General features: G+C 39.4%; 1 protein-coding gene across 2 annotated transcripts in view; it reads left to right on the top strand.

The window, feature by feature from the left end:
* LOC124596455 (angio-associated migratory cell protein) overlaps positions 1–18448 on the top strand; it is a 49931-nt gene that overhangs the window by 4457 nt on the left and 27026 nt on the right. For both annotated transcript variants that reach the window (XM_047135589.1, XM_047135590.1), the window contains exon 2: positions 17609–17882. In XM_047135589.1, coding sequence (XP_046991545.1) covers positions 17627–17882 — 256 coding nt within the window. In that variant the 5' untranslated portion in view covers positions 17609–17626. The remainder of the gene's footprint in view (positions 1–17608; positions 17883–18448) is intronic.

Here is an 18448-nt window from a genome sequence, read left to right on the forward strand (position 1 = left end):
TTTTTGTTTGCATGATTCATTACAAGACAGGCCAGGCTGACATCCATTTCTGGTAGGTGCATTTGACTCGGGATCGCAGATCTTAAGAGCATAACAGGAAATGCGATAAGTGAAATGAAGTATCTTGCAGAGTGTGTAATTTGGCATTCTTTGCGGATGCACTGGATACTTGAATGACCGAACTTGTAAATTCCAAAAGTAATGACACTTTGTTCCAGAAACTGCATGGGTATTTTACAGTTTTTCGTAATAAACTATGATAATTATGTTGTCAGATAAGGGCTTAAAATTATCGCTGTCCTGTTCTGAAACAACTCTTAAAATTATTCATCCAATTTTTATGGTTATGAATGCAGAACATTGGTAAAATTGCAATGCAGCATCTGGCAAGCTAAAGTACAGAGACTCCATGTTCACTATACAAGCTTATGATAATATAAATTGGAAAATTAATTCCATAAATAGTGAACAGAGCTACTGCAGAATAAGTTTGCACCTGCTCAGAAGTGCGTTCTTGTTGTGAGCGCAGGGCGAGTCTACCCCTTTGTGCAGAAGAGGCAGCTGCCTTAGTTTGTCATCATCTGCTGAGCAGTATGCTTCGTCTGTTAGAAGCAGCTGTCCCAATTGTTTATGTGCTGGTTTTATGAGTCGGTACTCCAGTCACAGACTACTGACTTACTGAATTGTTGGTGGTACTGGCATAACCAGTTTAGGTTTGATTGATGGGAAAATCAATTTTTTATAGCTTTATCAAATTCTATAGTCTTTCCTTCTTACATTGATTAATTCCATTATTTGGTCATAAGTCTGACAACAAGGTGTCAAGTGCAGCCTTATATGCTCTGCCACGGTGGTACGCACCTGCGAGTTGCAGACGCTGGTTGACAGCAAAGAGACACGCTTATACACGCACCACCTGTGGTGAAGGCGTACAGTCATTCAATCCGCTTATTGATGTATGTTCAGCAGGGATGACACCATGGTGACTTCTCTGCAGTTTACTTATCCCAAATTGTCCAAATTAAAACCATTACCTCTAATTATTAAATATTAGTTAATCTAATCACTGTAGCTTCCTTGAAGACAGAATCCCAAAAGGAAGAGGTGGATGTTAGAATCTTCACATCACTGTAGTTCATGGAATGTCAGCCACAGCTGACTTGTCTGGCTGTGAGAAGAATGTGTATCTTCAGTATTCCACACATCTCTCATGAATGGTGCACGTTGTTTGAATGTATGTATGACTTCTCACAATTTCCACAAGGAATCTGATACACATCCCCATTACAAAGCAATAAATCATCCTTTACAGAGCCAAGTAAATCTGCAATCTTCATGGCAGGCCAGAAGATCACCTTTGCACAGTGTTTCTCCAGAATATGGCCTATCTTCAAGGAAAGTGCACCCACATAGGGCAAAAATGCACTTGATGTGGATCTTCCCCCATCACATACCTGCATTCTAGGTTCCACGTTGAATGCTCTATGAATTTGTTGCGGAGAAAATCCATTCGCTTTAAAAATGCGATTGATGTATGTGAGCTCTTATTGCGAAGTATCTTTATTGGATATACAGTGTGCCCTATGCACTAAGGTCTTAAGGACACCTATGTCCTGTGAAGGGTGATGTGCAGCTACTGGCACATAGCTATTTATCATTAGCTGAAGTGGGGAAAACAGAAAACTTCATCAGTGTGTGACACCAGTATAAAAAAGTAGAAATACAAGATCTGTTAAAAAAAATCCAGAACTTTGTCCACAAAATTTTTCTATGTTTACCTATTACCTACTGCGCGTGGTCTCATCCGAAATACTGTCCACTACGATTGATACACCCCTCCAAATGCCTTTTCTGCTTTTGGAAGCAGTCTTGGTATGCCCCTTGCTGGATCGCGCAAAGTGCTGTCTGCTAATTTTCTTTTATCTTGTCTATCATTGCAAATCATTGTCCTTTCAATGGGGTTTTCATCATTGGAAATAAGAAAAAAAGGTCCTCAGGGGCCAGGTCTGGAGAGTACAGAGGATGAAGCAGCACAGCAATTTCGTTTTTTGTGCAGTAGTGACAAACCAACAGGGATGACGGTGTGGGTGTGTTTTAGTGATGCAAGAGTCATGAGTTGTCTTGCCGCATTTCAGTTTGTCTCCTCACATTTTCTTGCAGGTGTCACAACATGTCCCATTAGCACCACTGATTAACAGTTTGTCCCTGTGGCATGAATTCATGATGAACTAATCCTTCAAAGTCAAAGAAAACTGCCAGTATGGCTGTGACATCCAACCAGACCTGATGAGCTTTTGGTCTTGGAGAACCTTTCCCGACCCATTGTGAAAGTTGAACCTTGGTCTCAACATCATAACAGTAGACCCACATCTCATCACCAGTTATGATTCTCTTTAGGAACATTGCTTTCTCATTTGTGAGATCAAAAGCTCTTCACAGATTGTGAGACAAAGATCTTTTTGGTCTTGACTCATGAGCCTTGGGACGAACTTGGTGGCAACACTTTGCATTGTGTCAGGATTTCACATTCTTCTGCAATCTCTATCTTCCTGACGTGAGCATTGTTGGTATACGTCAAATAGCGTCCTGAATGAGGATCGTCTTTAACTTCCATTCGGTCATTTGTAAACCATGTGAACCATTCGTAACAATGAGTGCAGCATAAGCACTCATCACCGTAGGCTTCTTGCATCGTTTAGTATGTCTCTGTAAAGGTTTTCTTGAGTGTTAAGCAAAATTTAACGCCAACACGTTGCTGCTCTAACTCTGCCATATTGAAATTCGCAAACTCTACGACACAATGTTCAATTCAATACAGCACTGAACAATAACTGTGTGACGTGTAACAATGGAACTTCCAGCAGTTACACATCAACACATGTGTGTGCAAGGGTGCCAATCACATTTTGCTCCAACACACGATTGGCGGGAAATTACGAATGTTTCAAAATTTTTTGAACAGACCTCATACATATAGAGGAAATAATCTTTTAAATAGTTATTGGCACTGATGGAAAGTTTTGGAAATTTTTGTCGCATGTTGTTGGAATATTTTGAACATTTGGTCAGTTTGATTGAACCAGTGATAAAACAAAAACAAAAACAGGACACTAATTATCAAAATGTGATAAGTTCTAAAGAGAGAGTCGATAACACTGCGTTTGTTGGCTGCTGCGTATTTGTTTCGAGTTTGATGTACTGGTACCTACTTTCCAAAGTAGCTCATTGATTTATTCTGAAGTGCGCAGGACTCGTAATGATGCATTGAAAAAATATGATATACAAGTAAGTAAATTACAGTCTTCATTTCAAATTTCCTGTAATACAATACAACTTAGGAGGTGTAATTGCTAACAAATTCCCACAAAGAGAGGCAATACTGTGATGGAAGTGCATGATGCCCTTCTTGATATGATGACTGAGCTACCTGAATTGGAGAACATAGAATTGAAGGGGACTGAGGCGATTGACCACCCTGTGGTTCAAAACTACATTGAACATGATTGTACTCAGGAGTGCAATCCCCCCCTTTGAAGATAGTGTGCCATTCGCATTATTGTTTCATGTGTAATGCTGTTGCTTGTACAGTTCCCTCTCAGGTTCAAAAGTCAGGCTATTTATTCTGTGCATTATTATGCATCTTTGTTGGTTAGGAAATTTCCTAAGGTTTGTGACAATATGCTCTCCAAATGTGTTACACTCATTGTGAGGTCCATTTGTGACTCTCTCCAATATGCCATAAGCCTTAGTTAATGAAGTCTCTTCTTCTTGTTAGTGGTTTAGGAGGAAAAATTTTTATTGTGGAGACGATTCACTTCCTTCGAGCAGGCAGATCGTTGTAACCTGGTGCTGCAGGCTCAGTACATTTGGTGTCAATAATGATGTCGCCTGTAGAACGGTGATGGGCATCTCTTGAGACTTGGTCACTGGAAAGCTGAAATGAAATGAAAATTTGACAGAATAAACTTCAGTGAACAGAAGTTGTAGTGTAAAAAAATACATACAGCAACCACTTTTATAAAAATACTTCTGTTAAATAAATCAGGTTATTTAATAACATAACTGCTTCCTGATCATTTTATTACATGTCATTGGTTTTTTGGGCTGTCTGTGTAACATGGTAGTTATAACCATTTGTCACCTAAATAACCACTAAACCACCACCAACCACCTCATTGAGGGAAAGACAATACAGATATTTCCCCCCTTCTTGTGGACTAAAACTGAGTGTCATAATTATATATATTGTAAGATAGGGCATTTTGTTCCTTACCTGCAGAGGCCAGAAATTCATAATAGTGGCTACACTGCTCAAATAAATTTTAAGAATTGTGGAATTCCCATCAGTGCTTAGGTGTCATGGATGGCAAGCATGTCTTGTTAAATGTGCCAATAAAAACTGGCACGGAATGTTATCTTGGGTCGGTGCACAAGTTCATAGCATTTTTCCATAAGTTCAATAAACACACAGATACACATAACAGAGTGTTTAGTCATCAATAATATATTCTGCTTCACTATTTTACATTTTGCCAACTCTGGGGTAACTTTTTGATTCCGCAACTGTAGAAATAAAGTGGTTTTGCGGTGAACTCGCTGAGCCATGTTCAGAGTGCATTTTCATCCAGAAAAGAAGTTCCTTGAAGGTTGTTTGATAAGAGATAATAAAAAGTGAAAATCTGAGGGCACAAGACCAGGTGAATAAGGTAGGTACAGAATGACTTTCTGAACCAAACAGTGGTTTTTGTTGGTCTAGCAGAATGTGGGTGGGCGATATTTTGGTGCATCATCACTTGATGCAGTCTTCAGTCATTGTTCTTGGATTGCATCTCAAAGATGTCTCCGTTGTTGCCAATAAATGTCAGTAGTAATGGCTACACCTTGGGAGAGCAATAAAGACACTGTTTCTTGTGACCGGTAACCATGCAAGATAGGAATGGTTGATTTTGTTCAGGAGCCAGTTAGTGATGAGCAAGCAGAGATGCACATGTGGCCACCCACTGATTTTTGTGGTTTGGCTTGGAGCATGTGGTACCCATATACCCATTATTTGAACCTTTCCTATTGTCTGCAAATGTTGCATAGTGGTGGAATGATCACAGTTCATAACATTTGCCAATTCTTGAGTACACTTAAATGAATAACTGTGGATTAATGTGTTTAAACACTCTCCATCAAAAACCAAAAGCCTAGCTGAATGTGCAGCAAAACAATCCTCCTTAAAATGAGAAAACCGTTTTCTTGCTGTGCTCTGACCAATATCATTATCCCCATACAAGGCACAAATGTTTCTGACTGCCTACTTTTCTGTTGCTCCCCTATTGAACTGGAGTGGGTGAATGTCCACACTTGCACTCACTATATCCAAATGATAAAATGGCAATGTGTAAACTCAAATAGCATCTGTGAACTACAAATAAAAATGATAAACTTATAGCAACCGGAATACCAACATTCAAATAAAAAATGCAATGAATTTATGCACCAACCAAATAGTTTTGCAGAGAGACTATTTGTTATGCCCAAAACTGCTACAGTTATTTTTGAGTTTTCTAGAAGTTGTTATATGTAAGTATTCTAGCAAAATATATGTCTGTTCACCAAATTCCATTGCTTTGAAATATGGGATTATTATTATTGTTATTATTTTAATAACAACATCTACAGTTAGAAAGTAATAACGAACACATGGCATAAGAATTGGTACAGCATTGCAGAGACAATAATGTACCCACTGCTATGTGGCATAGCCTATTAGACAGTACACATGTATGTACAGTGTGCAAGACTTGCCACCAACCTTGTCTATTGGATAGTTTGTCCCTGTCTTCATCGGATTTCAGTTATATTGCAGATTGGTACCATTCTTAGTTTGGGAGTGTTAAACCATTCAAAATGAGCGAGATCACGATCAATATTGGGTTGAAGCTGTAGCGGAAATTGGTCTCATTGTCTACAGGAAGAATTGCGAAGGTGAAGGAGAATGGTAAAAACGAGAGATCACGAGTTAATGACTTCTTCCATGGTCAGTTTCGGATGATTCAGTATTCCACCCAGAAGTATCCACTAAATTATGTGTTGAGTTATTATCCTGAGTTTATAACAGGTCAATAAAATTATAAGTATATCCATCAAATTTACCCTTTCTTCCAAGGAATCTGTGGATGTTTTCTCCTTATATGATGATGAAAGTTTGTCGTATTGCCCCAGCTTTTAATCTTTTAATGCAAATGGAGTGATGTACTTTGTTTCAGTAGAAATAACTGAAAACTTTTTGCTTCAAACCCATATTGATCAATGATCTCGGTCATTTTGAGTGGTTTAATAGTCAGGTTAAACTGGAGATAAAAAGAAATGGTGTAACCAAAAATTGGTTGTTCCAGTGATAACTGCCATCCTTTTTAGGCAGCACACTGCCGACAAAGTAGTGGACCTACATTTAAACCTTATGAGCATTGCCTCACAATAACTCTCTGACCGGGAGGAGCCTGAAGTTGAATGCTATTAATGCAGTTTGTTTTGCGCCATTTCAGGAAAGGAAGTGTGAAACAGCTTCACATTGATTGCATTGTGTGACAAGCAGAGAAAAAGAGTCCTTGCTCCACTCATTGTACAGAGTGTAGCCAAACTATATCTTTTGCTTGGTATTGACATACACTGATGTTAAATGTAACAAGCAGGGTTGGAGGCACATTCATCTGCTTATCAGATTTATTATTAGTCCTCAATACAGCATACAGTAAAATGAAACAAAACATTGAAAAAGGCCAGTGTCAATGTTATTCCACTTCAGTTTAAGTTAGTGGTGGATGCTGTTTGCTGGTTGTATCTGTCTCAGCCTCTTGTAGATTGTACATCTGGTATACCACAAGACACCATCGACTTGGGCCAGTGCAGTCTGTGGCGTCTTATTCTTTGTTTCATTTTGGTTTGGTGTCTCCATTCAAAGTGTAGAAAAAATAAATTGAGCACACATTGTTAAACATTTCAGTACAGACAATATTAAAAGTGACACTCTTTTCATATATCCACGGTAGGCAATGAAGACCTCGTAACTCCATTTTGTTAAACTTTAGGGGAGAAGCAAGAATGGTTTCTTAACAAATAGTATAAAGTTACGCAGATAAAGTTACTACATGCATAACAATATTGTAGAAGCCTAGTTATTGACAGAATAGGAAAATCCATGCCCTTTCAAATCTGTCTGATAATAGTGTTACGGGTTACTGGAATTGCGAGGCTTTTCACAAACAGATGGAGTTACAATGTTTTCATTGCCTATCATTGATATGTTGGGCATGGTGACCTAGTGGCAAAGTCAACAACAGAATGCATAAATGAATTGTGAGATGTTGTGACCATTCAGGTGCCAATGCCAGTTTTTGAGTGAATTAGTGGTAAGGTGTTTGGGGTTGCAGGATCAAATCTTGGTCTGCCTCTATCCTAGGGGCGCAGTAGTTGCTGCAGTGGTGTCCAGTTGAAAACACTTGCACCTGGCCATTGTGACATGTGAATTGTGTGTTGTATGACACAGTATTTTTCATTTGTTATCTGTTGTAAAATTTTTATAAAATGGTAACAGAATCTTTATCAGTAACATGTGAGGAAAGAAAAGGTTAATAAACTGTGTCAAAAGCAGAGTGAGAAAAGAATTTCTTGGTGTCATACAAGGCATTGTCATCATCAAGTTCAAGAATAAAAAATGTGCTGTAGTGGGGCCACTCCCTCTCACCTACTGCTTCCCTTTTGTGTCTTTCAACTTCATAACTGCAGTCTGGTTTCTTCACAAGCTGCAACCAAACTTTTGTTCCCTGTATTTTATCTCTGCTACCTTCAAAATTTCAAAGAGTGTTTTCCACTCAACATAGTCAGAAATTTCTAGACCTACAAATAGTATAAACTTAGATTTCTTTCTTACAGAATGAGACATACAGTCAGTATTGACTTATGAGTTCCAACGTTTCTCCAGAACTCAAACTAATGTTTCCCAAGAAAGACCTCCACCAGCTTTCCCATTCTTCTGTAAACAGTTCATGTCAGTATTTGCGACCATGACTCATTAAACTGATGGTTTGGTTATATTTACACCAGTCAGCACCTTACTTTTCGGCATTGGAATGCTTACATTCTTCTTGAAGTCTGAGGATATATCCCCTGTCTCATATATCTTGCACACTACCTAGAAAAGTTGTGTCATGGATGGCTCTCCTAAGGATCTCAACAAGTCTGAGGACATGCCGTCTGCTCCGGGGACCATGTTACGACCTAGGTCTTTCAGTGGTCTGTTGAATTCTTCTCACAATATCATGTCTCATCTTCACCTACTTCCTCCCCTCTTTCTGTCATATTGTCTTCATGTTTGTTTTTTTTCCATTTTATAGACCCTCTATTCCTGCCATCTCTTAGCTTTCCATTTATTATTAGTACTGGCTTGCCATCAGAGATCCTGATATTCACACAGCTGGTTTTCTTTTCACCAATTTTCACAAGTTCTGTCAATCTCATTTTCTAGACATGTGTATTCCCTTACAACTGCTTCTTCTTCTTCTTCTTCTTCTTCTTCTTCTTCTCCTTCGTCTTTCAGTTTGCCTGACTTTGGCATAAGTTAAATTAATCAATTTTATAAGTTCTTTGCTTTCTGTCTGTTTGCATAGTATTGTTTCATTCTTTTTAATCCTGCTGTCCTTTCTTCTTCAGAGATTTGGATTGCTCATTTGGTTTTGATTTTGACGTGGAACCTCTCTTTTGCATCATTATCTATGAGCATATTTTCTATACTTTGGGATTCTCTTAAGTCTTCCTACATTTTCTTGAACCAGTTTGGTTTGCTTTTTTTCGTTGTGGAAGTAGTATACATTTTTAAATTTATGTAGGTTTAGTCTGGGGATGTGTCCATTAAAATCAATTCTTCTTTTCCTCATGTGTCTGCAAGTTTTTCGATAGTTTGGTAAAGGATTTCATTGCTGGTGTGGATTAGTTTGTTTTTGTGGAATCTGTAATTTGCTTCATTTGCTGTACTTTTATATTTTCTACTTTCCTCAGTTAAATTCCATATCAACTGTGTTACCCGAGGATTTCTGCTAGGTCTTGTCTTTTTTGTCCTATATAAGACAAAAAACGAAAGGTGGTGTAACTCTACCACCCTCTCTTTAATAATAAATATCCAAAAGCCACACTGATACAGTCTAAGCGGTGTTTCTACTGTAGTAAACACAGTTTTTAACACACTGAGCAGTATCGAGATGAGTGGAAGTTACACTAAAATGATACATAAGCTGTTGTTTTTGTAGCTGCCTCCACCTTGTCGAATTCTTTTTTTGAAATTTGCCTGGTTCTGTATTTGCATGTGGAAACTGTGTAAATAAAAGACTCGGGTGTATTTTCAATTTTATCATCGTTTATTTGTTCTCCACATGATACAAATAGCATTACCAAAAGACTGACTGTCCTTGGCACCACAAGACAAAACAAAAAGACAAAAGACTGAGCCTAACATAAAAAACTGAGGGCAGGGGGCTGCACTGCATTTCTTTTTGTAGAATTTCAACATTGGATTTCCAAATAACCCATTACTAATTTGGTTCAATTTCAATGTTATAATTAAAATTTACAAAACGTAAAGAAACTGATAATACCAAGCAAGTCTTTGCTGGTTACCAGGGCTCAGTTTGAACTGCAAATCATTGCTGAAGACAATTCTATTCCAGTCAGTGAGATTCCAGACATACTGCAAATGGGCTTGTTGGCATAAGAAGTCAGTGGTAGTTGGCACAAAGGACATCATGAGCTTTGATCCCTTTGTGTGAACTGCGTATTAATGGTCCTTGTGTTCACGAAAGCACCGGTTGAAAGTCAGATTATGATAATGATGAGTCTGCAGTTCTGAGTGCCTCTCACAATTGCTTGGGCCTCGTGTTCTGTTGTCTCTCTAGGTCGACCACTTTCTTCTTGATGTGCTGTGTTCGGCCATGATTCTTGCATTTCTGCCGACATTGTCGAATAGTGGTATCGCTCCTATTCAAATGCCAAGCGATTCACCCATTACTCCAACCCACTTCTTTGAGGCCAACTGCACTTCCTCTGTTGAATGATGACATCTGTGTATAATGTTCACACACCAGTCTGCGAGGCACAGTTACTGTCCAACTGAGTACACCTTCATCATTCACCTGTCAAAGTTAACAATTTTGCTTTTTATGTAGATACCTGTATGAATATCAATTTCTGACCAATTTGGATAATTCCTTCGGTGTACTTTTTTTTAAATGTGTTTGCTGAGTGAGTGCAGATGCAAAGTCTCAGTATGCTTCCCACCTAAAACATGGAATTGACCTGTCTCCACGTAAGCTTTGTCACATGTGGTTTCCGTTTGTGATGAGAAGATACAGCCATTTTTGTGATGTTCTACATTTGATCTCAATTTTTTTGTGCTTTATGACAAGAGGGGGTTATTTGATGAACTAACCTCTATATCTTGTGATGTCCGTGAATGTGAAACATTTAAAATTTTTCTGTGCTGTTTGCTCTACCTTGTAGAGGTAAGAGACTCTTATATGAAGACCATTCACAAAATATTAGACCTTACTTTTTATTGTCTTAGTGTGCATGCCCGAGTCTTTTCACCACTGTAGAAATAACCAGGCGCTGGCTGGACATTGAAAAGTGATCATGTGTAAGTGTTAGTCATCAGATTTTGAATTGTGGACAAAATGACAGAAAAAGTGGAACAACATTGTGTCAAATATTGTTTTAAGCTTGGTGGTGATTTTCTAGTTGAAGCAATCCCAAGACTCGACAAGTGTTTGAGGACGAAGCAGCGGGTACCACACAGATGGACTGGTACAATCGCTTCAAAGATGGCCACTCGTCAGCGAAGAGTGAAGCACCACCCACAAACGTGGTAGTTATTGATCACAAAGAACACTGGTGATGCAGAGTAGACAAATGACGATTAAAGAACTTGCAGACAAGGTTAAAATTAGTTTTGGGGCCTTCATTCCATTTTAATGAAATGTTTCGACCTCAGGAGATCTCAGCAAGACATGTGTCAAAGTTGCTTACAACTGAGCAGAATCAACTCTGTTCGGATACTGCACAGGCCATGCTGGATATTTGAACAGCAATCCCAAATTTCGTAGCATAGCGATCACTGATGATGTGTGCACTGTTTATGGGTACAAGTCAGAATCAAAATTCCAGTCATCAGAACGCAAGTATCCATCGTCCCCGAGACCCAGAAAAGTGAGGCAGGTTTGCAGCAATGTGAAAGTCATGTTACCTTATTTGACTCCATTGTCGTGGTCCATTACAAGTACACAGCACAAGCTACTTATGTCAATAAGGAGTACAACCAAGATGTTCCGTGTCACCTTTGTGAAGCAATAATATGCAAATGGTCAGACTTGAGGACAGTGGGCTGTTGGCACTTCACCACAGCAACACACCAACTCATCTTTATCAATGAATTCAGAGTTTTTTGGCCAAACACAACACAGCTGTTGTTTTTTCCCATTAACCAAGCCATAGTGGCTTCTGACTTATCCCTGAACTGAAAAAGACTCTGAATTGGACCAGATTTCAGAACAGGGAAGACATTATGCAGTATTTGACGAGCAGCTGTAGACCATACCAAAAGAGGCTTTCTAGTGACACTTCCAGAAATGTTAGCAGCGTTCGGAGAGGTGTGTAGACACTGAAGCTGACTAGTGTCAAACAATTGTATCTGAATAAAGATTAGTGTTATAAATAAAAGTCAGATGCATTTTGAACAGCCTTTGTGTATTGTTTCTGTTGCTTGCTACCAGGTGTATCAGCCATTTATTATATTTCGTATGTGTGCTGCAGTTTAATATAAACATTCATCCACACTCCTTTGTCGTTAATGTACTGGTGCTAACAGTTTCAGTACATATCTCAGAAAGTGCAAGAGAAAGCAGGAAAGGAATATATTCTGTCACGAGAAACTTGAACAAGGTGTAATTTTCAGTGTGTAATTAAATTTTAGTTTAGTTTTATGGTACGACTAATATAACTTTTTGATGCACGCATTGCAGTGGTGAAAAGTGAAAAGCTATGTTGCCAGAATACAGCCAGCCAAACTTGACAGTGTTTTGCCTACAACTATTCAAGAGATGACACAATAGGAATATGGTGCTTGAAAAATAACTATGATTAGCTAGTAGCTGACCCCTACCAAGTGACTCTTATTTGAGGTATAGCCCAGTTTTCTGTGGCATATTTGTGAAGAAAGTTCACAACATAGTTTTAATTTTGATACATAAATGTCGAATGTAGAAATAAGTCTACAGAATTGAAAAACAATTATATATGCTTTACAGGAGGGGGGCAACTGAATCTGATTAGTTAGGCTGTAGATTCTGTATTGTGTATGGTGGGAATGGCCATTCTATTAACAATGGTGTGTTGTAGATAACTGACAGTGTAACATCCTGTATGTTTGGAAGAAGTTGCATGTTGTTCCATTAAGGTGGGTTGTAGAACTTACACAGCAACATAGAATTGTCTCACTTTCTTGCAGAATTATGGACCATATTTTGTGGTCGCACAGGTTGTGGCTTTTTTTGACTGAACAACTCCTCTGTAGGATGTGACGTGGTTTCCACAATTACAAATTGTGTGGAACTCAGCTTGTTCACGAGATCCAGTTATAAACAGTGAACCCCAGGGTTCACTGCCTTCTGCAAAGTTCTCAATGCACTTCCACTCCTTCAGCTAGTAAAATACCCAATTAGGGAATATAACAGGTACACAATTGAACTGGAGCTATCCTAGTACACGGAACTCAGTATATTGTTTTTAATGAAGAGGTTTTATCAGAAGTTCTTGTGCTGTTCAGACACAGCTGTGTCTGAAGTCTACTCATAACAATAAAATTATTATGAAATGCTTGAGTACATGCAGTAATAGACACTTTTTATAAAGACTGGCAGCTAGTGCACAACATAAATAAGCGTAATATACATCCATGAATGTAAACATCCAATAGTTTAAGACTGCAGGCAATCAGTCACAATTGTCAAGTAGCTAGGAGTATCTGTCCAGATAGATTTGAGGAACAGCAATTTTATAATTCTAACTATGAGATAGCAGATTCTGCAATGTGATTCATCAGAAGAATCCCCCCCCCCCCCCCCTCTTTTTCCTGCTAAACACGTGAGGATAAAGGATGAGGATGTATGCTCTCACCTCCGAGAAACTGTGGGTTATTTTGTAGCATTAATATACGAAGGTCATTCAATAATTAGAGAGACAAATTGGTCTCGAGAAAAAGCATTTATTTTTACAAAACAATACTTTTTCTACTTTTCAGCATAATTCCCGTGAACATTTATGCACTTGTTCCAACAGGCTGCAAGCATTTTTATTCTGGCTGCAAAGAACTCTCTATCTTGATGTTCAATTTCCCAAAAACTTTTTCACGTCCTCATTGTCCAGGAACCTCTTCCCACATAATGCCTCCTTCAGGACACCAACACAAATGGAAATCATGAGATGGTAAATCAGGACTGTATGGGGGACGATAGTTGAGCAATATGAGGACGTATGTTGTCTTGCTGGAGAATCACACCTCTCCTCTGAGATCCATGCCATCTCGATCTCATGGCTGGCTTCACCTTGCTTATAGGAAAATCCGAGCAGTAGTGGCTGTTTGAGATAATCACAAAACAATGGACCTTCAGCATCCCAAAACACGGCCACCATGACTCTTCCTGCTGATGCTTGAGTTTTGAATTTTTTCTGGACAAGTGAGTTCGTGTGCTGCCTGTGGTGTCACCGCCAGACACCACACTTGCTAGGTGGTAGCATTTAAATCGGCCGCGGTGCATTAGTATACGTCGGACCCGCGTGTCGCCACTGTCAGTGATTGCAGACCGAGCGCCGCCACACGGCAGGTCTAGAGAGACTTACTAGCACTCGCCCCAGTTGTACAGCCGACGTTAATAGCAATGGTTCACTGACAAATACGCTCTCATTTGCCGAGACAATAGTTAGCATAGCCTTCAGCTACGTCATTTGCTACAACCTAGCAAGGCGCCATTACCAGTTAATATTGAAATTATAAAACATGCACCGTCAAGAGCGATGTTCTCCAATTATGGATTAAAGTTAAGTATTATATCAACTACGTACTTTATTTGCTACTATTAATTCCCTTAACTGTTCCAGACCTCGCGCCAGCCTGCGTGAGCTTAAGCGTGTGCCTTTCGGCTTCCTCTCATAGTGACTTGGCTGTCTTGCCAAGTCACAACACTGCCACTTCATGCTTTGTCTATATTCTGGCTCATAATAGTGAACCCAAGCTTCATCACAAGTTAAAATTTTTTGAGGAAGTGCTCACCTTCTCTTTCATAATATTCCTTTAGCTCTGTTCACTCTCTCAACCTTGTTTCCTTGTGTAGCTATGCCAACTCCTTTGCATATGTTTTGTGGTACATCAGCTTATTACAGATGATGTTATGACCTGTACCAGTACTAACATGAACCTTATCAACTATTGTTTCCACAGTCACACTGCGGCCGGCACGAATAATGTCATAATTCGACTTTCAAGTGAGGGAGTTAAAACTGCAACTGGTCAGCCAGAACGGTGTTCATCAGTTACTGAGTTGCAACCATTTTTGAATTGCTCTATCTACTTGTAAAAATTGGCACAATTCATAGAATATTCATCAAAATCTTTAGATGTTCTACATATATATTCACTGGTTTTTCACCTTCAGCAAGTAAAAAATGTAAAAAATGAATAACAGAAAGTTGTTAAGCTAATGTGGACATTTCAAGTGGATTCACCATCTTGAAATGTGTTTTTGAGGTTATAAACAAAATAATGCTGATACATCAGCTGATCAGGGTTCATCCCAGTGATGCCAACTTAAAGCCATAAAAGTACCAAACTTGCCCTACCAATATTTTTTTCCCCAGACCAGTTTGTCTCTCTAATTATTGAATGACTCTCGTAGTTAACTGATCACTGTGAAAGTGAGAAAGAAAGTGGAATAGAAGGTCAGATCAGGAAAGGGCTGGAGACAAGAATAAGTAGTGGCAGTAGTGATTGGAGGGTTGGGGATGACTGGAGGTTGAGGATGTTTGTTGGTTTAGGCCACAGGAACTTTGGATATGGAGGATGTGCTGGAGGGAAAGATCCCACTGCACAGTTCAGAGCTGGTGGTGCTGGAGTAAAGGATACAAATTGCAAGGCTAGTAAAATAACTGCTGAAGTCATTAGATTTTTGGCGTGCAACATATTTAAGCAATTGTATGGTTGATTTTTTGCTACGCCACTGCTTATGATCAAGTCTAACAGAATAGGAAATGCCTTTGATAGGTTACAATAGGAAGTGGAAGATGCGTTTTATGGGACAGGTGGTGTATGTGAGTGGTTCACAGGGGGACAGTACCAGTTGAAAACAGTGGAACAGTGGTAGACTAGGTATTGTGTATGTTGACCTTTCTCCCAGCATGGGGGAGAAGGGCTCTGACTGTGTTTGAATTGCAGTGTGTGTGTGAAGAAAGTAAAGAGACTGACAACAATGTGAGCAATATGGCAATGCTGTGTTGCTCTACTTGTGTACGCTAGTGTGTTCATCCCTTCCAGATGCTCGATCTGAGTTTCTGCTGAGTGCGGCCATCACGTGATTTGTTATGAGAATGAAATGGGGGGAATTTAGAACTACGTGAATATGACCTTCGAAAAGTTGAAACAGGCCAGTGGGGAACATTCCCTATCAAGATGATAAGTTTTTTGCTGGCACAAATCATTTTTGGAAGGCTAAAAACATTTTGAAGATGAACCTCTCTCAGGGAGACCTTCAACTTAAAAAACTGACAAAAACTTCAATGTGTGCATGCTCTTGTGAGATCAGATCGATGTTGTACAGTAAGGATGATGGGTGGCCTGTGTTAAACAGTTTCACTGCACGTTAAATTTTGACTGAAGTTTTATCGCATGTGAAGAGTTTGTGCCAAAATGGTGCTGAAAAACCTCACAACTGGGGAGGAGGAGGAGGAGGAGGAGGACAATCAAAGAAACGTGTGCATTTATCTTCTTGAGAGAGTTGCCAATGACCACAAATCGTTCAGTCGTATGACCACAGGTGATGAATCCTGTATTTCTGAGTACGATCCTGAGACAAAGTGGCAAAGTGATGAGTGTCACACTGAGTCATCTCCTTGACTGAAAGAAGCTTGAATGAACAAATCAAAGATCAAAATAATGCTGATTTGCTTTTTTGACACTAGGGGTATCTTGCATATAGAATTTGTTCATCCATGAGAAAGTATCATCCAGGTGTTTTACAAACATGTCCTTGAAAGGCCTCAGGAAAAGCTGGTGAATAAAATGACACTGGACATTGCAGCCAAGTGGATGCTGCATCATGACAATGACCCTTGTCACATGGCCACTTCTGTCATGGAATTTTTGACCTCAGAAGAGATTCTTGTTGTTCCACAACACCCCTATTCACCTGATCCTTGTGACTCTTTTTTTCTTTTCCTGAAACAGAAGATTGTCTGGAAAGCATTTCGTTTTGGGACTCTGTAGATCATTCCAAATAATTGTATAAATGCTTGATGTCTGCTTTCAGACATGTCCGAGAAAACAGACACCGCACAGAATCTGCAGTTGTGTAAACTAAAAGTGGAGGGGGGGGGGGGGGAAGGAACTATTATTGTGTAAACTAAAAGTGGAGGAGGAGGAGGAGGGGGGGAGGGAAAGGAACTATTGATGTCAGCTGCATTAGTACTTTATGCGGAATCAGTGACGACAAGGTAAAATATATGCTGGACCGGGATTCGAACCTGGGACCTCCTCCGTACTAGGCAGTTGCATTAACCACTGTGTCATCCGGGCACAGTGTTTATCGCAGTTGCGTGGACTATCTCGGCCAACCCACGTCCCCACTTAGCGCCATCTATCCGCAGTTCCATCCATGTCCTTTATGCTTGCTACTTTGAGATTCCCATATGAAAGAACAGACATCAGACATACATATAATTGATTCAACATCCTGCGATAATCTCAAACAAGTGAGCATGGTGGATGGAGCCTGGGGCTGGGCCTGGGATTGGTGGTGCTAGATGAGAATGTGGGTCGGCTGAGAGGCATGCTGAGATAGTCTGCACAGTTGTGATAAACACTGCATCTAGATTGAACAGTGGTTAACATAACTGTGCAGTAAGCAGGAGATCCTGAGTTCGAATCCTGGTCTGGCGCACATTTTCACTCATTGCCGCTGAGTCTGCATAAAGTCTCTTTGCAACTGACATCACTAGTACCATTCCTTTCCTTTTCTTTCCTTTCATTTCTCCCCCCTCCATCTTCAATTTACATAATAATTCAAAAGAATGTAACTGACAGTCTAATGGCCCTACCAGTGGAAGACTTTCAGCGTTGCTGTCAAGACTGGAAACAAAACTCCACCAGTGTAAAACACACACACACACACACACACACACACACACACCTCTCTTCTCTATTGTTGATGTTTTTCAACATGTCATATTTATATTCCATAGAGGATTTTTCCATGTTTGTAGTACATTTTACTTTTATGTTCATCATTTTAATGTTTATGATTCCTTACAGAAGTTGGTGGTGGGATAAATGGTATTTCTGGATACTCCTCCAGAATCACCACAAATAATAATGGATGATGATCCAGGTTTCATAGAAGAAGAAAATATTGATGAAGAAATACAGTGGTATGAAGAAGTTTCAGTTGAAGAACTTGACGAAGGCTTGGAGCAGGATGATGATGATGACGATGACGACGACGATGATACTGGGCAGGCAGAAGAAGGTGCAGAGGCCATGGTACCAACAAGTGATGATTCAAAACTTGTTTTCACAAACCACATAGGTAAAGATTCTTCATTGCAGTCTCTACCTTACTGCATTGATTAAGTTTGTGTTGCCCAGTGGGGCTGGAAAGTAGTTGTTTGATGCTATAGAATTTTTCAGTGGGCAGTGTGTCTTGAAAATTGATAATTATTTGAGAATTCATTGTAGATACAATTGCAAACATGGATTATATTCTCTACATGCAAAATGACATTGATTGGGATCAACCCATTCCAAAATTTTACCTGTGACTCACATTCCAAATGAAGCTGTTTAACCATAGGCTAAATGAAGATTTGTAGATTATCAGTTACAGGATTAGTGTATCAGCAGTTTTTTGTTAGCAGAGTGAAGCATATACCTTCATGGAGACTAGATGCTTTGTTGAGTGTTGGAGTTAAAACAATGAGTAATTTAACATTTTATCAAACTTCAGTTCATTTCCATGTAGCTCATCAGCAACTCAAAGAATGTGTTATCATACCCGCCAGCTGGCCTGCAGCAAAGCATATACTTACTTGTGTCACACTGGAAGCAAAACAGGGAATACTTGGAGCTTGTCAAATTTATCATTGGATAATAATG

Source organism: Schistocerca americana, chromosome 2 (genome assembly GCF_021461395.2).
Source record: "Schistocerca americana isolate TAMUIC-IGC-003095 chromosome 2, iqSchAmer2.1, whole genome shotgun sequence".
NCBI classification, from domain to species: Eukaryota; Metazoa; Arthropoda; class Insecta; order Orthoptera; family Acrididae; genus Schistocerca; species Schistocerca americana.